Source organism: Amblyraja radiata, chromosome 4 (genome assembly GCF_010909765.2).
Source record: "Amblyraja radiata isolate CabotCenter1 chromosome 4, sAmbRad1.1.pri, whole genome shotgun sequence".
NCBI classification, from domain to species: Eukaryota; Metazoa; Chordata; class Chondrichthyes; order Rajiformes; family Rajidae; genus Amblyraja; species Amblyraja radiata.
The window spans coordinates 36,203,058-36,225,751 of NC_045959.1; the positions used below are offsets into that span (position 1 = coordinate 36,203,058).

The 22,694-nt window shown below is 45.8% G+C and overlaps 1 protein-coding gene across 1 annotated transcript in view; it reads left to right on the forward strand.

Annotated features, from left to right (window-relative positions):
• The window catches only part of csmd3 (CUB and Sushi multiple domains 3), a 751,933-nt gene that overhangs the window by 704,555 nt on the left and 24,684 nt on the right, over positions 1-22,694 (forward strand). Inside the window, 3 exon segments of the mRNA XM_033020379.1 lie at positions 10,106-10,217; positions 17,933-18,112; positions 20,396-20,461. Of these exon segments, the coding sequence (XP_032876270.1) occupies positions 10,106-10,217; positions 17,933-18,112; positions 20,396-20,461 (358 nt within the window).

The following is a 22,694-nucleotide window of genomic DNA, read 5'->3' on the forward strand; positions in this document are numbered from 1 at the left end:
ACAAAGAAATTCTTACTGTATATATAAATGTATATGTTGCCTGACCCGCTGATTTAGTCTGTGACTTTTTTTGTATTGATCACAAAGTGCTGGAGTAACTGAAAGGGTCTGGCAGCATCTCTGGAGGACATGGATAGGTGTCTTTTTGCATCGGCACCCTTCACCAACTAAAACCTCCAAGTACAGCATCTCCAACATTTTGTAAAAGTTCGACATAACACTCCAAATTCTATACTCAATTGCCTGACTGATCGAAGACACCGTGCCAAAGCCTTGACTACCTACATTGCCACTTTCATGGAACTATGTACTTCTATTCCTTGGTCCCTATATCCTACAATTTTCTCAAGACCTTACGTTCACTGTGGTAGTCCGACACTGGTATGACTTCACAAAATCCAACATCTTGCATTAACCTTAATTAAACTGCATTTGGTATTCCTTGTCCCACTTCCCCAGCTGATTAAGATCTTGCTGAAATGCTTCAAAATCTTCTTAAATTTCAATGATTTCACCTATTTTTGTCTCATCTATAAACTTCCAAACAATTTCTGTGCCATCTCATCTAAATCATCAATAACAAACAACAAAAGGTGGTGAGTGTGTGTAACGAGTTGCCAGAAGGGTTAATTGAGGCAGGGACTATCCCAACGTTTAAGAATCAGTTAGACAAGTACATGGATAGGACAGGTTTAGAGTGATAAGGGCCAAACTCGGGCAGGTGGGACTAGAGTAGCTGGGACTTGTTGCCCAGTGTGGGCAAGTTGGGCTGAAGGGCCTGTTTCCATGCTGTATCACTCTATGACTGTGACTCTATGATTAATATGCCTAGCACTGACCCCTGAGGCACACCTCAGGCCATGGGCCACTAGTAAAAAAAAACAACATTCGACCATCACCCTCTGTCTCTTACCATCAAGCCAATTATGTATCCTTTAAGCCCCTGTCCCACTAATTACGCGACCTCGTATGACATCTACGAAAGTAAATTGAACATCAGCATGGTAATATTTTTTGAATGCTGCAACAAGTTTCAACCCTTTGAGAAATTCTCAATTTTAAACAATCGAGCAGACTGGTAGCTCTCTTTGAACATTCAGCAACATTCCTTTTCGTCTGCAAAAGTCTTAAGTTGGAAAGAAAGACACAAAAAGCTGGAGTAACTCAGCGGGACAGGCAGCATCTCTGGAGAGAAGGAATGGGTGATGTTTCGGGTCGAAAACCTTCGTCTGAAGAAGGGTATCGACCCGAAACGTCACGTATTCCTTCTCTCCAGAGACGCTGCCTGTCCCGCTAAGTTCCTCCAGCTTTTTGTGTCTATCTTTGGTTTAAACCAGCATCTGCAGTTCCTCTTTACACATTAAATTGAAAAGAATCTGCTATCATCAATTTTTCATTATTTACTAGAAATGCATATCGTTCATCTGATTATTGTTCCTCCGATGGAATAAGAGGGTGTCTGTATTGATGTAACAGTTTTACATTTGACATAATATACAACACAAGACGAATTCAGTTATTAATAAGTTAGTATCAACAATCATAACTTCTGAAATGGGCACATAACCAGTTCAAATCTTTCTATATGAATTGTCAGTTTCTTTTTTTTCCATCTATTTATTTGATACTTTATGAAATTAATGGTACTTTAATAAATAGAAAGCTAATTCCAAGGCAACTGATGAAGCTCATGTTTAATTGTTCGTTGGATAGCGTTAAAAAATTTCAGGTTTAAATATTTCTGCAATCAATTACGTCATTTTTTTTCTCTTCATTTGTGATCCACCTGGAGTGGGTCAGCTTCATGAGAGGCAGACTGTAGGAACTAGAATCAAGAGAAGGTGAAAATTGTAAATAACCAACAACTAAAAAGTGAATGACTATGAAACAATAAAACACATATATTTAACTATAATGCCTGATATTTTAAAAATGAGCAGTTTCTCAGATATTTTCACATTAATGAATAAAATCTGTATCAACACTTTCAGATTCCTTGTCCTTTGGCATTTATTTTAAAAATTCATATTCAAAAAAATGTAAGTACTTTCACTAAATTACATGTGAAGAAATTGTTTCCATCAGCAGAAGGGTCATAAACCAGCGCACACAGATTTACAACAATTGGGAAAAGAATCAGGTGAGATGAGGAGTTTATTTTTATAGTTTACAGTGCTCTGCCATTATTGTTGCAGAAAGCAAATTCAAAAGAGTGTGGGATAATACATGAAAATGCATATCAATAAGGAAGGAGTGTAATCGGTTAATGGATAATTCTGTAATATTCTGTCTTAAACTGATTGTTTTGATTTTCTGCAGTAACCCAGACTTTATGAATTGGTGTCAAAAACAATCTTCCATCCTAAGCAATAAAGAGCAATGGCGGCCAAGAGTCGAGAGTATTTAATTGTCATATGTACCAACATTGGAACAATAAAATTCTTACTTGCTGCAGCTTAATAGGCCATTAAATGCAATAACACACAGATAATATTTAATAATCAAAAATACAATAAATTGGCATTAGATAACAGTAATGATGCAAAAATTGAAGTCCTTAAAGTGACCAAGGATATTGTCCATTGAAGATCATAGTTGCTCAGATTTGTGTTGTGTGGTGTTCAAGAGCTTGATAGTTGCTGGGTACTATGGTTGAGTGGTCACAACAATGGGGCATGCAGTTCAACCCTTCCAAATGTGAAGCTATGCGTGTCACCAGAAAGAGGAATCCAGGCGAAATATCTTACAATATACTTGGTGCCACCCTCGAAGAATCCAAACAAACCAAGTATCTTGGCATCAAATTGCAGAATGATCTGCGTTGGAATGGTCAGACTCATCATGCAACGATGAAAGCAACAGGTGTCCTAAACTTTCTGAGGTGCAACTTTCATCATTGTTCAACTTCTGTCAAGGAGAAGCTATACTTCACCCTCGTTAGACCTCATTTGGACTAAGCAGTTGCAGCATGGGACCCATACACAAATAAAAAAAATTCTTCCATCGAACGTGTCCAAAGACAGGCAGCTCGATTTGTTACTAACACCTATGAGAGAGAAGCGAGTGTCACCAAACTTCTGAATTCTCTGGGGTGGAACCCTCTCCAAGACAGACGTGAAGCTCACCGTTTGACCTGTTTTTACAAAATGCTAAATGGTCAGCTCGACATAGACTACAAGACCTACACCAAACCCAAACCAATTAGGAGCAGACGAGGGCATTCGATCCAATTTGTGATCCCAGCTACAAAGACAGATGTATACAGCAATTCGTTCTTCCCCCGCACAATTAAAGCATGGAATAATCTCCACCCAACTATAGTTACTCAACCAGATGCAACTAAATTTAAAGTAGCTCTTTCTTCCCAATAACCCTTTCTGGCTTAAGCCCTCCCTTCACCACCAGTTTAAATTCCATTTGGAATATTTTGGAGGACCAAGAAACCAAGAAACCTAGAAAACAATTATTCTCACCCTTGTGCTCAGTTTGCAGGCTCCGATACCATCTTCCTGATGGTACTAGCGAAAGCAAGCATGGCCAGGGTGGTGTGTCTTTTTTTGAGTCTGCCTTTTTGAATCAAAGCCTCTGATAGATCATTGTGATAGTGGGGAGGTCAGTACCTGTGATGGAATGGGCAGCGTCTACCACTCTTTGTCATCTCCTTCATTCCTGGGCATTCCAAAACGCAAAACAACATTTAATGCAGACTGTCAGGGGACTCCTTTCTGTTTTAAATGTTAAGGTACAGAGTTTTATCTTTTCATAAGCCACATTCAATTAAGTCAATTTCCTTCACTCAACCTTGTTGAATCTTCAAGCACCATCAATGAATTGCATCAACATACTCCCTTTAAAAGTATGCTAATCCAAAAAAACAACATTCTGGACTAAAGTTGCCCCTTCCACTCTCTTTTAACAGGAGAACTAATGCATATTGCTCAGACATCTAATGCTCTTTTAGAATAATTGATAGTACCTGGGATCATCCTCTTTGACATTGAATAAATCCATTACTTAATTGGTGGAGTTGAGACATTTTCACGTTCCTCAGCAATATATTACCAGCAGCCTAACCTAGTCCCTTCACACTGATTCAGTGTTCAAGAAAAAGCATCAGTGTATTAACATTCTTAGGCGTCTGGGAAGTTTCAGCATCAGTCAGTCAGTCAGTCAATTTTATTTGTATAGCACATTTAAAAACAACTCTCGTTGATCAAAGTGCTTTACATCAGTGCAGATACTAACGTGCTACATACAATGGTACACAGATCTAACAGTACATAGATAAACTGTTTGCAGCGCCCCTCAGAGGACCTCAAGAAACGCTTGTGAGTAGAAATAGGTTTTAAGTCTAGACTTAAAGGAGTCGATGGAGGGGGCAGTTCTGTTGAGGAGAGGGATGCTGTTCCACAGTCTAGGTGCTGCAACCACAAAAGCACGGTTGCCCCTGAACTTAAACCTGGACCGCGAGATAGTCAGTAGCCCCAAGTCGGTCGACCTGAGGGACCTGGAGGTAGAATGATGGGTTAGAAGATTTTTGATATGGGGGGGCAAGCCCGTTAAGGGCTTTGTATACATATAGGAGGAGCTTGAAGTTGATTCTGTACCGTACTGGGAGCCAGTGGACAGAGGCCAGAATCGGGGTGATGTGGTCCCTAACTTGCATGTCCATAACTTCTACAGATGCACTATAGAGTATATTTTGATGGGAAGCATTTTAACTTGGGATTGGTAACTGCCCTGCTCTTGACCAGCTGAAACTATAGGCAGCAACTATACGTATGGGCAGCCACCGTGGCGCAGCGGTAGAGTTGCTGCCTTACAGTGCTTGCAGAGCCGGTGACCCGGGTTCGATCCTGACTAAAGGTGCTGTCAGTACGGAATTTGTACGTTCTCCCTGTGACCACGTGGGTTTTCTCCGAGATCTTCGGTTTCCTCCCACACTCCAAAGACGTACAGATATGTAGGTTAATTGGCTTGGTGTATGTGTAAATTATCCCAAGTATGTGTAGGATAGTGTTAATGTGTGGGGATCACTGGTCGGTGCGGACTCAGTGGGCCGAAGGGCCTGTTACAGCACTGTGTCTCTAAACTAAACTAATCTAAACTGTAGAGAATTATCAACATAATCCAGTCTGTCTTCACTGTGCTGACAGGTACCTTTATTCTTAACTCAACCTCATTAAATTATTTTATTAGTATACTTTAATTTTATTTGCACTGCTTTAGATTGCACACTAACCTTGCACTATCCTGTTGTTTAGCACACATTGTTATATTTATTGTGTATCATACTGTATGTATTCTGTTTACTTTGAACTATATGTGAACATTGCACCTCTGTGTAAATGACAATAAATTAATCTAAACCTAACTTTCCCCTGAACGTGATACTAAGAAAAGTTAATAGTTTAGAAACTATGGATAAAGCACAAAGCTGGCTGCTTCTCCTATGAATGAAATAATGAAACATTGGGATTATCGCACAAAAATGGTAAACAATTGTGAAAGGGAAAATTCTCTCTGTCATTACAAGGGTTATTTTTTGTGTGCTCTACTTTCCCTACACATCACAAAAATGTTCAGATCAGTAATTTAATTAGCCACTGTAATTTGTGTTTAATATGTTGTGCAAGTCATTAAATCAGGGAAACCTTGGGTGAAATGTTAGAGGACAAAAGTGGATGAGCTTGAAGCTCGGTTTTTCGGGATGATGTGGGAATTACAGAGGATCAGAGCTGGGAACTGAATATTCAGGGGTATACATCCTATCGAAAAGACAGACAGGTGGGCAGAGGGGGAGGGGTGGCCCTGTTGGTAAGGAATGAAATTCACTTCTTAGCGAGGGGTGACATAGAGTTAGAAGATGTAGAGACAGTATGGATAGAACTGAGAAATGCTATGGTGGTTATGGGAGATTTCAACATGCAGGTGGACTGGGAAAATCAGGTTGGTACTGGACCCCAAGAAAGGGAGTTTGTAGAGTACCTCCAAGATGGATTCTTAGAGCAGCTTGTATTGGAGCCTAGTGTTATGTAATTTAAAAACATTGATTTAGTGTTATGTAATGTAATGAACCAGATTTGATAAGGGAACTCAAGGTAAAGGAACCATTAGGAGGTAGTGACCATAATATTAGAAGTTTTAATCTGCAATTTGAGAGGGAGAAGGTAAAATCAGAAGTGTCAGTATTGCAGTTTACTATGGAGGCATGGAGACTATGGTTGGTCAAAGTTGACATGAACGTAACCCTGGCAGGGTTGACAGTGGAACAGCAAAGGCAGGTGTTTCTGGGAATAATCCAGAAGATGCAGGATCATTTCATTTCAAAGAGGAAGAAAGGTTCAAAGGGGAGTAAGAGGCGACCGTGGCTGATAAGGGAAGTCAAGGACAGTATAAAAATAAAAGAGAAGACGTATAACATAGCAAAGATGAGCGGGAAACCAGAGGATTGGGAAACTTTTAAAGATCAACAGAAGGCAACAAAAAAAGGTAATACAGGGAGAAAAGATGAAGTATGAAGGTAAGTTAGCCAAGAATATAAAGGAGGATAGTAAAAGCTTCTTTAGGTATGCGAAGAGGAAAAAAAATAGTTAAGGAAAATGTGGGACCCTTGAAGACAGAAACAGGTATATTTATTATGGGGAACAAGGACATGGCAAAAAAGCTGAACAGGTAATTTGGTTCTGTCTTCACTAAGGAAGACACAAACAATCTCCCAGATGTATTAGGGGACAAAGGACCTAGGGTGAGGGAGGAACTGCAGGAAATTCGCATTAGTCAGGAAATGTTGTTGGGCAGACTAATGGGACTGAAGGCTGATAAATCCCCAGGGCCTGATGGCCTGCATCCCAGGGTACTCAGGAGGTGGCTCTAGAAATTGTGAATGCATTGGTGATAATTTTCCAAAGTGCTCTAGATTCTGGATCAGTTCCTGAGGATTGGAAGGTAGCTAATGTTATCCCACTTTTCAAGAAAGGTGGGAGAGAGAAAGCAGGGAATTACAGACCAGTTAGCCTGACATAGGTGGTGGGGAAGATGCTGGAGTCAATTATCAAAGATGTAATAGTGGCACATTTGGATAGCAGTAACAGGATCGGTCCGAGTCAGCATGGATTTACGAAGTGGAAATCATGCTTGACAAATCTTCTGGAATTTTTTGAGGATGTAACAAGTAAAATGGACAGGGGAGAGCCAGTGGATGTAGTGTACCTGGACTTTCAGAACACCATTGATAAGGTCCCACACAGGAGATTAGTGGGCAAAATTAGAGCACATGGCATTGGGGGTAGGGTGCTGACATGGATAGAAAATTAGTTGGCAGACAGGAATCAAAGAGTAGGGATTAACGGGTCCCTTTCAGAATGGCAGGCAGTGACTAATGGGGTGCCGCAAGGCTCGGTGCTGGGACCGCAGCTATTAACAATATACATTAATGATATAAATGAAGGAATTAAAAGTAACATTAGTAAATTTGTGGATGACACAATGATGGGTGGAAGTGTGAACTGTGAAGAGGATGCTATGAGGATGCAGGGTGATTGGGACAGGTTTGGTGAGTGGGCAGATGCATGGCAGATGCAGTTTAATGTGGATACATGTGAGGTTATCCACTTTGGTGGCAAGAATGGGAAGGCAGATTATTATCTGAATGGTGTCAAGTTGGGAAAAGGGGAAATACACCTGTGACGTTGCTGGTGCCAAAATGTAACGACCATGCTGTTCCTTTGGATCGATCAGCAACGTGGAGAGGGGGGGACGTGCTGCATGGTCAACAGCCTGTCCTCCATATGATATCGCCCAGGCTTGCATCCGACTAGGATGCATCACCCATGGTCAGTCATGATCGAGGGAGGCCCACTACTACTACTATAATGAAAGAGCATATAATAGTGAATATAATGACTGCAAGTTATGTGCCGTTTAATAAATAGATTTTTGCATGATAACATTAACAATCTTATCCAGGGCATTCATTTCCAAGCTGCAAAATGTTCAACTTCTCACTATGGACTAAGTATTTACCAGATTGCAAAGCAAGAAGGCATTAACTAAAAGTGTAAAGCTACAGATGTTCTGTAGGTCAAATGAAGACAGAAATGCTGATGATACTCAGTAAGTCAGGCAGCATCTGTGAAGTGAAAAACAGTCAAAGGCCCTTCATCAGAAATACTTTGCTGTTGGGAGCTGATAGATTAAATTGGGCCATTGTCTGTCTAAATAAGTAAGGGCACTCCACATTGATAGGATCAGGGCTTGACTAGCGTTGGGGATGTGCTTGTAATTGTAAAATGGAAACTTCAAACAAGGAATCACCAGGATTATTGTTCCGACACTTAAACAACTAGGGGAAGCCTCCTGCTACCTCATTTATGCTGATGTATAGTGCTTAACACTTGATGTTGGATGATTTTTAAATATTTCTGCCTGGAACTGAATAGATTCTTTATTAATAATAAAAATAATATTTAATTATAAGACAGTGGACGTTTACAATCAATTAAAATGTTCCACATTAATTATGTGGAAACTTTCCATTCAACATTGTATTGATATTCCATTGGCTTTGTTGTAATACGAATGCCTAAACAGAGAAGCAATGTTTACTTGCAAATAGAATGTGGTTTGTGGCAAAACATTTACAGCAAAATATATTGTAAAACAATATCAATACTGCAGTTAACTCAAAATGTATATTCTGGTCAGGTTATTATTAGGAAGTAATGTAGGTTTATGTGGGACAAAAATATGGTAGACAGAATATGATTTGGGGAATTCTGCAGTTAACTCAAAATGTATATTCTGGTCAGGTTATTATTAGGAAGTAATGTAGGTTTATGTGGGACAGAAATATGGTAGACAGAATATGATTTGGGGAAATGTGTCTACTTCGTTAAAAGAAACAACATCATTTTTGAGTCATGGAGCCATTCAGCAAGGACACAGGGCACTCAGCCCAAGTAGTCCATACCAACCAATATGCTAAACTAATCCCATTTGGCCCAATCCCTTCTAATCTGGAAGAATATTGTTTTTTTTGTGGAGTGATATCTGTACGAGATTTTGTACGTGCTACCTACTTGTGTTCTTATTTCTTGAGAGTAATTTTACCTCTGTAAATTTGTACCATTCACTCTTTCTATGGTTGTACCCTGCTACCAATGAAGAAACTGTCCTGATATAGTCATCCTCTCGTCCAGTTAAAAACACATCAGGATAAACAGGAAAAGATGACTGCTTCATTAAGAGTCTCAACCATAGATGCAGGTATACCCTCAGCTAAAGCAGGCAGAAGATTTTGAGGAAATTCTATTCTACATCTGAACATTCAAAATTAATTGCTGGTAATCTCAGGGACCCTGAGGCCCAACTAGCTTATATATAAAATCAACATAAAACAACATGTTTTAGTATTTTTTGAAGATTGTAAGACACTTTCCAGCATCAACTACCCCAGGCTAACATATCCCATGCTTGAGCAAACTACACTCAAAATATTTAATTCTTCTTACTCAGTCTCTGCATATGATTTTCCTATGTTGCAAGTCGAATCTCATAATTGTTTAAAATACCTTTAAAAATAGATCTTCAAATTTTACAGTTTTGTTGAAAGAAGTCCAATGCTGCCTAAATCTTTCCATATCCATCAGAAACCCTGAACGCAAGGTCATTTCTTGGCCTTTCTTTGAACTGTTTCCATGGCTTCTATATAAATCATCATGCAAGGGCAGTAGGAGTTATGGCTTGACCAAAGCTTCATGAATGGTTATAGCTCATAAACTTAAAAGGTGCAGAACAGCTCGCTGTACAGCTGAATAAATCATAGCCTTAAATTATGCAATGAATCTTGTGCCATCATTCAAAGTAACACATGTCAGATTAAAGACGCCATCTATGTCACGTGTGATTGTGGATATCCCAGACAATCAATCATGTTATATCCATTCCCATTCAGGATGACTCAGGATTAGCATGTGGGAAACCCAATACTATCAAATGGATTTCAGACCAAGAACTGTTCTATTACTGTTCTAATTTGAATTATGATATGAATACTGGGAATAGCTGATGTTGGCTGTTCTGATTTAATGCTTCCTTTTTATAGGTGGGAAGTGTAATCCAATTTCACTGCAAGAAAGGACATTTATTACAAGGATCTACTACTCGAATTTGTCTTTCTGATCTCACCTGGAGTGGAATTCAACCTGAATGCATACGTAAGTAATCAAAAAGAAAACTGTTAAACAGAAATAGATTAGACAAGGTGAAAATTATTTGATGGCTTTTGGCAATATTTATGAATATCTGCTGCAAGCCAATTTTGTATGGTTTCAGAACAGAAGAGAACAGTTAAGTTTATTGCCACGTGTACGGAGTACCGTGAAAAGCTTTTGTTGTGTGCTATCCAGTCAGTAGAAAGACAATACATGATTACAATCGATTCATTTACAGTGTATAGATACATGATAAGGGAATACTGTTTAGTGCAAGGTAAAGCCAGCAAAGTCCGGCCAAGGATGATCCAAGGGTCACCAAAGAAGTAGATAGTAGTTCAGCACTGCTCCCTGGTTGTGGTAGGATGATTCAGTTGCCTGATAACAGATGAGAAGAAACTGTCCCTCAGTCTGGTGGTGTGTGTTTTCACACTTCTGTACCTTTTGCCTGATGGGAGTGGTTTCAACTGGAAAAGCTGTGAATTTGTCACTTACAAATGATACTATGTTCAACGTTGTTGAATAATGGATTTTTGATTCAATATGAAACATATAAATATCAATTCTGAACATATTGGTAATATTGGCTTTTTATGCTCAAATCTGGCAAAAGGTATGCTGTAAAATGGCTTGCCTTTTCTTAGCACTGCAACTTTTACCTCATTATTAGGCTTCCTCGCCTGGATGCTCACCCAGTTTAGGATTAAACATTAAAAATAAGTTAAACTAGAACTGTGGTGGCGGCTCCCAAGGGTCGTGCCATCATACTGTCGAACCCCTCGGCACGGGAGTGGTTCAGTCCGGAGGCGGCCCTTAGCCAGAGGGTTTAAAGGCAGGGGTTTGGGTGCCATCTTTCTCTTGTTTGGTCTTCCCTACAACCGGGAGGAACATAATTAAAGGTGCCTCTCAAAACACTGGACTTCGTGCTTCCTTTTGAGACCCACGCGCCACATTGGTGACCCCCGACGCTCCATTGGCGTCATGATGGAGAGAAGAGAAAGCCCTACCTCCTCACAGGCTGGCCCGGCCCTGTCTCTGGACGCGGTCTCGGTGAAACTGCCCAACTTCTGGACCACCCGGCCGCTCATCTGGTTCCAGCAGGCGGAGGCCCAGTTCAACCTGCGGGGCATCACGGTCGATGCCACCCGCTTCTATTACCTGGTGGGGGCCCTCGACCAGGACACGGTTGAAGAGGTCACGGACTTCCTCGCAGCCCCCCCGGACACTGATAAATATCTCGGCCTTAAGGAGCTCCTGCTCCAGATTTATGGCCTAAGCAGGATGGAGCGTGCTGCTAGGATCCTGCATATGGAGGGCCTAGGCGACCGACGGCCATCTAGTCTCCTAAAGGAGATGGTGGCTCTACTGGATGGGCACACGCCGTGCCTGCTATTCGAATATACATACCTGCATCTGCTGCCGGCCTACATTCGTCTGCAGCTCACAGACGCCTCCTTTGCTGACCTCAGGGCCCTCGGGAGGCACGCCGATGCGCTGTGGATGGCGCGCCCTGATGACATCAGCGCGCTGGCCGTCAGCAGAGACGGGTTCGCGCTGAGGCCGACGCGCCCTGATGACGTCCACGCGCTGGCCGTCGGCAGGCGTGCCGATGACGTCACCCCGGCAGCTCCCGATTTCCTCCGGTGGGGCGGGGGAGCTGTGGAAGGAGTGACAGCTCCAGCCCGACGGCCCGTACGTTCGCCCGCAGCGGCAGTGAGGGGTACTGCACCTGCAGTCCAGCGCCAGCAAGCTGCAGGCACCACCAGCGGGAGCAGGCAAGCTCCAAGTAACACCAACATGAGGCGCTGGTGCTATTTCCATCAGCGCTGGGGTGCTGCAGCACGACAATGCCGCCAGCCATGCATGTTCCCGGGAAACGCCCGGGCCGGCTGCCAATAGTCCCCGCGGCGGCCGGCCAAATTCACCGCCTCTTCGCCTGGGATCGGCGCTCCGGGACCCGCTTCCTCGTTGATACTGGAGCGGAGCTCAGCGTCCTGCCCCCTTCGCTGGCCGACATTCGTTCCGGTAAGCGGGGGCCCGTCCTCACCGCGGCGAATGGCAGCCCCATCCGCACATATGGAGTGCGCATGGTTCCGATCGTGTTCGGCTCCTGCCATTTCTCGTGGCGGTTCACCATTGCCGACGTCTCCCAGCCATTGCTCGGGGCCGATTTCCTCCGGGCGCATTCCCTCATGGTGGACGTCAGGCGTCAGCGTTTGGTCAACGCCGCTACGATGGAGCCGATCACGTTGCGTTTGTATCAACTGGTGGGACGGCCCCTGGCGTCCGTGGACTCCCGCTTCGCACGGATCTTGGCCGCGTTCCCAGACATTCTGACCCCACAGTTTCGATCATCGACCCCCAGCCACGGAGTGGTACATTTTATCCAGACTACCGGCCCACCTCTCCATGCACGAGCACGCCGACTGCCGCCGGATAAACTGCGTCTGGCACGGCGGGAATTCCGCACAATGGAGACCTTGGGGATCGTCCGCCCTTCGAGCAGCCCTTGGGCGTCCCCACTCCACATGGTCCCTAAGTCGAGCGGGGGCTGGCGACCTTGCGGGGATTACCGACGGCTGAATGCCGCAACAACAGCGGATCGATACCCCATACCCCACATCCAGGACTTCACCGCCCATTTGGCTGGGGCCACAATATTTTCAAAAGTGAATCTGGTACGGGGTTATAACCAGATCCCGGTTCATCTGGATGACGTACCCAAGACGGCGATCATCACGCCATTCGGACTTTATGAGTTCACGCGGATGCCGTTCGGCCTCAAGAACGCTGCGCAGGCCTTTCAACGCCTAATGGACGGGGTTTGTCGCGACCTCGATTTCGTGTTTGTGTACCTGGACGACATCCTGGTGGCCAGCCGCTCGCAGCAGGAGCACTGCGCCCACCTTCGGCAGCTCTGTCAGCGGCTCAGCGAGCATGGTTTGGCCATCAACCTCGACAAGTGCCGTTTTGGTGTAACCGAGATTGACTTCCTCGGCCACCACGTGACTGCGCAAGGCGCGGTTCCCCTGCCTGACAGGGTCGACGCCATCCGTCGGTTTCCCCGCCCATGCACGGTGCGTGGCCTGCAGGAGTTTGTCGGCATGGTGGCGTTTCACCATCGTTTCGTGCCATCCGCGGCCCTCATCATGCGGCCTCTGTATCAACTTCTGGTGGGTGGGCAGAACAAGAACGTTGAATGGACCCACGAGGCAGGGGCAGCTTTTGACGGCGTGAAGGAGGCCCTTGCTCGGGCCGTACTGCTGGTGCACCCATGGGAAGATGCCCCGACTGCTCTCACGGTAGACACCTCGGAGTCGGCGGTTGGTGCTGTGCTGGAGCAACTGACGGGCGGAGGTTGGCGGCCCCTGGCCTTCTTCAGCCGGCACCTCAACCGTGCGCAGACGAAATACAGCACGTTCGATCGCGAGCTCCTGGCTCTGTACCTGGCAGTGCGCCATTTTTGCTACTTCCTGGAGGGCCGCCCGTTCACCGCCTACACGAACCACAAGCCGCTCACCTTCGCCCTGGCGAAGGTTTCCGACCCCTGGTCCGCATGACAGCAGCGGCAATTGGCCTACATTTCGGAGTATACAACATCTATCCGCTACATCGAGGGGAAAGAAAACCGGGTGGCCGATGCATTGTCCCGCCCCGCTATCAACGCCGTGTTCGAGGTGGCACCCGGAATTGACTTTTCTGCTCTGGCAGAAAAACAGCTCATGGACGATGAGGTGCCCGCCTACCGGACTGCCATCTCCGGCCTCCGCCTTGAGAATATCCCTCTCGGTCCTGGGGGAGTGACAATCCTGTGCGATGTGTCGTCCGGTCTGCCGCGCCCCATCGTCCCTGCCACCTGGCGCCGGAGGGTGTTCGAAGTCATCCACGGACTGTCTCACCCATCAATCTGGTTGACAACGGCACTAGTGGCTGCTCGTTTCATGTGGCACGGTCTGCGCAAGCAGGTTGGCAATTGGGCTCGCACCTGCATTCCGTGCCAGATGGCAAAAATCCAGCGCCATGTCCGTGCGCCTCTCCAGGAGTTTGGTCTACCTCACCGGTGATTCGACCATCTCCACGTAGACATTGTAGGGCCTCTCCCGCCGTCCCGGGGCATCACCCACCTTCTTACAATGGTGGACCACTTCACGCGGTGGCCGGAGGCCATTCCGCTGGCCGATACTTCGACGGCTACGTGTGCTCGTGCGTTGTCCGCGCACTGGATTGCTCGCTTCGGGGTGCCGGCGCACATCTCCTCAGACCGGGGGCCACAGTTCACCTCCGAGCTGTGGTCAGCCATGGCTCGCTTGCTGGGGGTGCGGCTACACCACACCATGGCTTACCACCCGCAAGCTAACGGTCTGGTGGAGAGGTTCCACCGGCAGCTAAAGGCAGCACTGAAGGCACGACTCTCCGGCCCGGACTGGATGGACGAATTGCCGTGGGTCATGCTGGGCATCCGGACTGCTCCCAAAGAGGACTTGGCCTCATCATCGGCGGAGCTCCTGTACGGGTCGCCACTCACGGTGCCCGGGGAGTTCATGCCGTCAGCGCCGGGGCAGCAGGGAATGCCCTCATCCACCCTAAAGCGCCTTCATGAGCGAGTTGGCAGGCTCGCACCCATCCCGACGTCCCGCCATGGGACATTTCGCCCACACGTGCCATCAGCCCTCAGGGACTGCCCATACGTCTTCCTGCACCGTGATGCCCACCGGACGCCACTCCAGAGGCCGTACGAGGGCCCGTTCCGGGTGCTGGAACACGGGCAGTCGACTTTTGTCCTGGACATGGGGGGGCCGGCCGGAGGCAGTGTCGATTGACCGTTTGAAGCCGGCACACCTGGACATTGACCAGCCGGTGCTGGTTGCCCAACCTCGGCCTCGAGGGCGCCCCCCTTCACGGCTCCCTCCGCCTGTCACTCCACCTGTCCTCCCTCCGGTCCCTCGACCATTCCCTCGTCCTGTCCCTCCACCTATGCCTCCGCCAGCCTCACGATCGGCGACTTCCGCACGCGGGCCGGCTGGGTCGTGCTCCCGCCGGTGCGTTTCATGCCTCTGGTTCTGCTGGGGGGTCCTGTGGCGGCTCCCAAGGGTCGTGCCATCATACTGTCGCACCCCTCGGCACGGGAGTGGTTCAGTCCGGAGGCGGCCCTTAGCCAGAGGGTTTAAAGGCAGGGGTTTGGGTGCCATCTTTCTCTTGTTTGGTCTTCCCTACAACCGGGAGGAACATAATTAAAGGTGTCTCTCAAAACACTGGACTTCGTGCTTCCTTTTGAGACCCACGCGCCACAACTGTATAATTATTTTATTATAGATTTGTTTTATACAGTAAATGTTGAAAGGTGTTTAAAGTAAGAATTTTGTTTTTAATTTTTGCTCTTTATTTAGCTTCATTTTATTATGGCCAAAGTATGTTGTAAACTATTTCTAAACCAATATGGATAAGATATTATGACAAAGCTTAATAATATGATAAACTTAAATATTGCATTTATTCCTCACTGTTGTTTCATCTACCTACCAAAGTGTATTAACCAGTGGTTTTTGGAGCATATAATGTGAAAATACAATTGGCCATTAACTTCAGAAATAACAAAATTGATCAATCATCATCAACACAATTTAAGAACTTTCCTGGATCAGTGTCCAGAGACCTATCCTTTTATTGGTTCTAAAATGGCGTTGCAAAGCAAAAATGATTAAAACTATGACATTTATGGGCCTGTCCCACTTAGGCGACCTTTTAGGCGACTGCGGGAGACTATGCGGTCGCCACATGGTCGCCACATGTTCGGGGGTGGTTGCCGGGGAGTCGCCTTCATGATCGTGAGGAGTTCCTGTCGCGGCCTAATTATGATCAAGGCCTCATTTTGAAAAATTAGCGACGACCAGAATGAAGCCGCCATGGAGAGTAGCGAGAATTCTCATGCCGTAGGTGGGGGTTGTCAGGAGGTCGAAGGTTCTCGTAGGTTGTAGCCAGTGCTGACCAGTGAATTTCATTGGCTGATGGGGGAAAACAAACGTAAGCAGTAGTTTTCAGAACCGCGGATAACCGACCGGTAATGTTAAAGTCCGCCGAGCTTCACAGCCATGTATCTCTGGCATCTTAAAAATTGTCTCCACTCCTTCTCCCCCCTTCTTCCCCCCCCCTCTTTTAAAGGATTTAACGTACACTGTGCTTTAGCCATCTTAATTACAGTGTCAGCCTTCTTGTTCATCGTGGTGTGTGTCTGTATCACCTTGGCTTTGCACCGTGTGAATTTCACTCAGACGGCGCTCCCCCGCATGCCGTGTCCCCCACCTGCATAATGGGCTGGTGAAGGAAACGATGTGTTTGTGTGTATGTGTGTGTGTTCCACTCTGACAGCCGCCGTTCCAGTTGCTGGTTTTTCAGGCGACTACCGGAAACTTGACAGTCGCCTGAAAAATCGTCTATGTGGGACAGGCCCATTAGGATATAAAAGATGGGTTCATAAAAAGGTGTTCCAAAATGCTTGTAACTTCCGACATCAGATTAGTTGAGGAGAAATAAAGTTTGGACAATATGATGAAGCTGAATGTTTGCTGTGCCCAGGAATGAGGTGGAAAAGGGACAAATAGATGCAGCCATGTAATCAAAAGCACCTTAAAACATTTAAAACTAAATGGAAACATTTGAGTTAAATAAATGACCATTTTTCCTACAGCAACTCAGTAAGACAAAAGTTGCTGGAGTAACACGACGAGTCAGGCAGCTTCTCTGGAGAACATGGATACTTGCACCCGGTTCACCAAGAATTGCTGGATCTGCAGTTTGCTAACTATTTTATCTCTCATTCCCATTCCCGTGCTGACCTTTCTGTCCTTGTCCTCCTCCATTGAGGCCATATGCAAACTGGATGAACAGCAACTCATATTCTGCTCAGGTGCCTTGCGTAAGAAGGAACTGCAGATGCTGGTCTAAACCGAAGAGCGACACAAAAAACTGGAGTAGCTCAGCGAAACAGGCGGCATCTCTGGAGAGAAGAAATGGGTGATGTTTCGGGTCGATACCCTTCTTCGGTCAGAAGAAGTGTCACCCATTCCTTCTCTCCTGAGATGCTGCCTGTCCCGCTGAGTTACTCCAGCTTTTTGTGTATATCTTCCGTGTCGGTGCTTACAGCCCAACCGCACGGACATTTAATTCTCCTACTTTAAGTAACTAATCTACAAATCCCCCGGCTCTCTTCCACCAACCCCCCCCCCCCCCCCTTCTTCTTTCTTCCCTTTGCCACATCTGAATACATACCCGTTTATTCTTCCCCCTCCCCCCACCTTCCATCGATTCATATCCCAGTTTCTGGCTTCACAGTTTGTGCTTCTTTCATCCCGATCCACCTTATCTCACACATTTCGTCTTCTTCTCATATCTGGCCTTTGTCAAAACACCTGCCAATGAAAACTCCCCCTTGCCTGTATCCATCTGCGCCTGCCAGACTATCCATTTTCTCCAGAGATGCTGCCTGACCTGCTGAGTTACTCCAGCACTTTGTGTCTTTTATTTTTATAAACCAATATCTGCAGTTCCTTTTGCCTCCATCTGTTTTGCAGTAAGTTTCGGGCTTACAAACCAGCGCCGGTGAGACAGTGCTTTAATTTCAGGGAAAATGGTAGATATACCCAGCACAATTTGAGACAATATTGTAACTAAGCACCATGGTTGTGGTCTCCCTTGCTCAAGAATACTTGTTTCTTCTGCAGCACACAACTGCAAGCAGCCCCAGACTCCTGCTCACACCAATGTGGTGGGGATGGAACTCCCTTCTCTGGGTTATGTTCTCTTGTACACCTGTCAGCCTGGATTCTTTTTAGCTGGAGGGTCAGAACACAGAGGATGCATATCTGATGGAACTTGGACCGGGAAGCCACCAATCTGTCAAGGTAAATACATTTTTTTAAGCCTCTGGTTAGGATACAGTGATCATTTGCATGCAAGAAGCTCAATGATTTTGTTGAGTGCCACTTCTTTAGAAGCTGCTCCTACAGATACTATTCACAGAGAAGAGCAGCTGACACCGGCAAGACGCGCTTGGTCACCGCAGGGTTCCCACCCCTCCCGCATGCCGCTGCTTCCTTCTTTTGGCCCGTTGCTTTGTCCGGTTCCCTCCTGACTGCTGCCTCCTCCTTCTCCTGTCGCTCTGTCCACTCGGTCTCTCCCCTCTCCCCCCCCTCCCTCTCCACCACCGCTGCCTTCTTATCCCCACAGTCATCGACATACTGCACCTCGATAGCGGCAGCTGATGAGAGGGCAGGGACCCCCAGTGTTAGTGAGCACATTGTCATTGGTGGCGGTGTCCCAGGCGGCTACAACATGAGTCGCTGCAACAGCCGTGTCACCGGACCGGGCTGTGAGTGAAGAAGGGCTCGCTGGTGCAGACTAGTGGCACCAGCGCCGAGTTTGAAGGTTGAACGGTACAAAGTGCTGGAGTAATTCCGCAACTGGATCAGTCTGAAGAAGGGTCTCAACCTGAAATGCCTCGTCACCCTTTCCTTCTCTCCAGAGAAGTGTCTTTCTTTGGTGTAAACCAACATCTGCAGTTCTTTCCTACAAATTTAAAATTAAATGTGTTTAGGACTATATTCAATTTTGTAAATCAATGAAAAGATCACTGTGCGAAATAAAAAATCAAGTCTCTCATCTTTGCTTAGCATTTTACTAAAGGTAGGTAAACTCGACCAAGTGAATGAGATTGCAGTTTATGGTGTGAAGCTGTGACATGCTGCTTCCACTCCCTCAGCTCACTATGTTATGGAAAATGATGTCCAGTCCAGCGGCAGAGCTTGAGGTCAAGATGCCTGTCATTTGACCACCTTCATGTTCCTAAGATCATAAGTGATAGGAGAAGAATTAGGCCATTCGGCCTATCAATTCTACTCCGCCATTCAATCATGGCTGATCTCTCCTAGCCCCATTGTCCTGACTTATCCCCACAGCCCCTGACACCCATTTCAGCATGGTAGTCAGGAACATGTTGGTGCATGTACTGAAGGTAGCTAATACTTCAGTGCAGAACCTTTCATCAGCTGTCAGAGCAATCTGGCCCACTGACAGAAGTTTCAATCCATCCTGCGCTGACATGATTTATTTCAATTTAAAAAATTAGTTTAATACTTTTGATACTGTTATTGATCATGGTAATTTCTTTGAATAAGTAACAGAAGATGTTCTACATAGAAAACCGCTAAAGGCATTGAGTAAAGTGCTCCACACAGACCAATCAGAAAAAATAGAATCACACAAATCGAAGGGATAGTGATCCCAGGAGTATGTGCTTGGCAAAGGGTCAGTGGTGAATTGATGTGCAGGGTAGAATGATGACTGCAATAAATGGGTGCATCAGGAATTATGCTACTTTGCTCCCTGTCTTTTGACTATGATGCAACAGCATTGCTTGCTATCCATTGTAACAACTCCAATGACAGGTTATTATTAGCCATTCTTATAGACAACTGATCATGGCAATAGCCTGAGACTTTCAGTCTGAAGAAGGGTCTTGACCTGAAACGTCACCCATTCCTTCTCTCCAGGGATGCTGCCTGTTCTACTGAGTTACTTCAGCTTTTTGTGTCTATCTATGGCAATACATTTAATTGGCTGGATGCATCATCAGGGCCTAATCTTCGATGTGGTAAGCAGAAGTTGATATTGCCTAAAGCTTCCCTGCAGCTCTTAAAGATAAATTATACTGAGTTGGAGTAAGTTTTAACAGGTGTACCGCTAAAACATTTGAGCTGGGGAGCTTGGCATAGCATGGGACAGCGTGGATTCCTGAGATATTAGATACCTAGAGTCATGGAGTCATACAGTATGGAAACAGGCACTTTGACCCAACTTACCCACACCAACCAACATGCCCCATCTACACTAGTTCCACCTGCCTGTGTTTGGCCCATATCCCCCTAAACCTGTCCTATCCACGTACACCATTCCCATCTACATCCAGGACACCTCACACGCCCTTCAGCTCTTTAACTACTTTCTGCTTCCAGATTTCCCTCAGTCATCTTCCCCAACTTAGGAGAAGACTCTGAGGATGTAGCCAGTTGCCCAGTCTCACCAGGTTTACTTTGCTCCTGTGTAAGTAATAGTAGGCAAACTGGTGGTCTTCTGCAGAAATTGCGGATGCATGTATGAATTATTTTTCCTCCTTTTTATTTTCATAGCTGGTTCAAAGAAATCAGGGAAAAGCAACAGACCTTCAATTGGAACCCCCAGCCCCAAACTAAATGGTAGGTTGATTTCAATACAAGTTAACAGATTCAGCTGTCTGCATGTGTTGGCGAAGATGTCATCCAGTGGTGAATTCTCAATTGCTTTTATTTGATTTCAAGATTGTATTATTTAATTATTGATTGAGTGATTCATTTTGGCTTGAGCTCATGTGCACTCTAGATTGTAGCATCAATATATTGCACTTGACCTGTAAAATCACTGAATTTCAAAAGCACCCTCATATGACATGTTTTATTCAAAAAGTCAGCATCTGACAGAAGAGATACAGAAGAGTGCTCCATCCACAATACCATTCAAGTTTACTGCAATGCACTGACTCCTTGTCACAGATACCTTGACCACACCTCTTCCCACCCTGCCTCTTGCAAGGATGCTGCAGCCTGGCGTACAACCCAGGTGACTATTTGCGTGCTCACCAAAGAAGCAGATCTACAACCACATATTACTCTCGCTCCACACTCTTAAATCTCTATCCAAACAGCAAAATTTCTTACTTTACCTTACCCTAAATGTTATTCCCTTATCATGTATCTATACACTGTAAATGGCTCAGTTGTAATCATGTATAGTCTTTCCGCTGACTGGATAGCACACAACAAAAGCTTTTCACTGTACCTCGGTACACGCGGCAATAAGCAAAACTAAAACCTATTACTTGCCTGGTTGTACAGCCCACTCCCCTGACATCAGTCTGAAGAAGGGTTTCAACCCGAAACGTCACCTATTCATTCTCTCCAGAGATGCTGCATGTCCCGCAGAGTTACTCTGGCATTTTGTTTCTATCTTCAATTTAATGATCTGCAGTTCTTTCCTACATACTTGCCTGTCTTGAACTACCCCTCCTCTCATCAAGGTTTCTTCCCCCTCCACCACATGCAGTCAGTCTGAAGAACGATGCCAGCACTAGACGTCACCTATTTATGTTATACAGAAATGCTGTCAGACCCGCTGAGGATTTGTTTCCCTTGTTTCACGTATCTGAGGAGTAGGCCGATTGAAGTATATGAAATAAACAGTAGATAGTCAAAATCATTATTTTTTTGTGGTAGGGTATCAAAAACAAGAGAGCATTGATTTAAGATGAAAGGAAATCATTTAAAGGGGATTTAAGTAAATGCTTATAGAGAGAGGTTATTAACTGTATTATGTTACCAGAAGAGGTGGTTGGTCACTTAAATAAGCAAGGCATAGAACGATGCTGTCTTAATAATAACACCTGTGGTTTGTTGATTTATGAGGATTTCTGACCACAGAAAATAATTAATTGCCATACTCAGACTTGTAACATACACTCAAAATCATATTTTCTTCATTGAAGTTTAGTTGCTTATTTTTTATCTTGGAAATAAGAAGTAAAGTAGTATTGTTAGATGAATGGAAGAACGTACTTCACTGTGTTCTAATAAATGAATTGCAAATGAACATCTCGCCCAAAGTCATATGATTAAAAACATAACTTTTGGCTTGCAATACAATACAATACAAATTTATTGTCATTTGAGCCCCAGTGAGACTCAAACGAAATTTTGTTTCCACAGCCATACAGACAAAAACAATGTCCTACAGACATACACACAATTAAGTTCACACAAACATCCATCACAGTGAACCCACTGTGATGGAAGGCAAAGTCTTTTCTCTCCCCTGCTCTCAATTTCTCTCCCGATGTCCAAGCTCCAGGCGGGTGATGCTAAGTCCCACGGCCATTTTAGGCCGCGCGGGGCGATTTACGGCCCCGCTCCCGGTCTGAAAGTACAAGGTCGGAGCCCCAGCGTGCGATGGTGAGTCCCACGGCCATGAAGCCGTGCCGGGTGATGTACGGTCCCGGTCCGGGTCGTTCCAACCCCACGACACAGGCTGGAGAAGTCGCGTTGCGGGAGCTCCGGGAAGCGGTCTCTCTCTCCCCCCGGACCCGCGAGCTCCCGATGTCCCAGTCCACCGGACCTGCGGCTGCGTTGCTGGAGCCTCCGAGCCCCAGGAGTCGAGTCGCAGCAGCGAGTCACCACCGCTCCCCACGCACCGAGGCCGGCCAGCCCCACGATGGTAAGTAGTCCGCAGATCCGCAGTCTCCCGAGCCCCCGGGTCGTTCAGGTTGGAGGCCGCTCCACGGTGCTAGGCCCCAACGACAACGGAGACCCGACAGGGAAAAAGTCGGGTCTCCCGAACAGGGAAGAGATTTAAAACGGTTTCCCCCCCCCCCCCCCCCCCGCCCCCCACATATACACATTT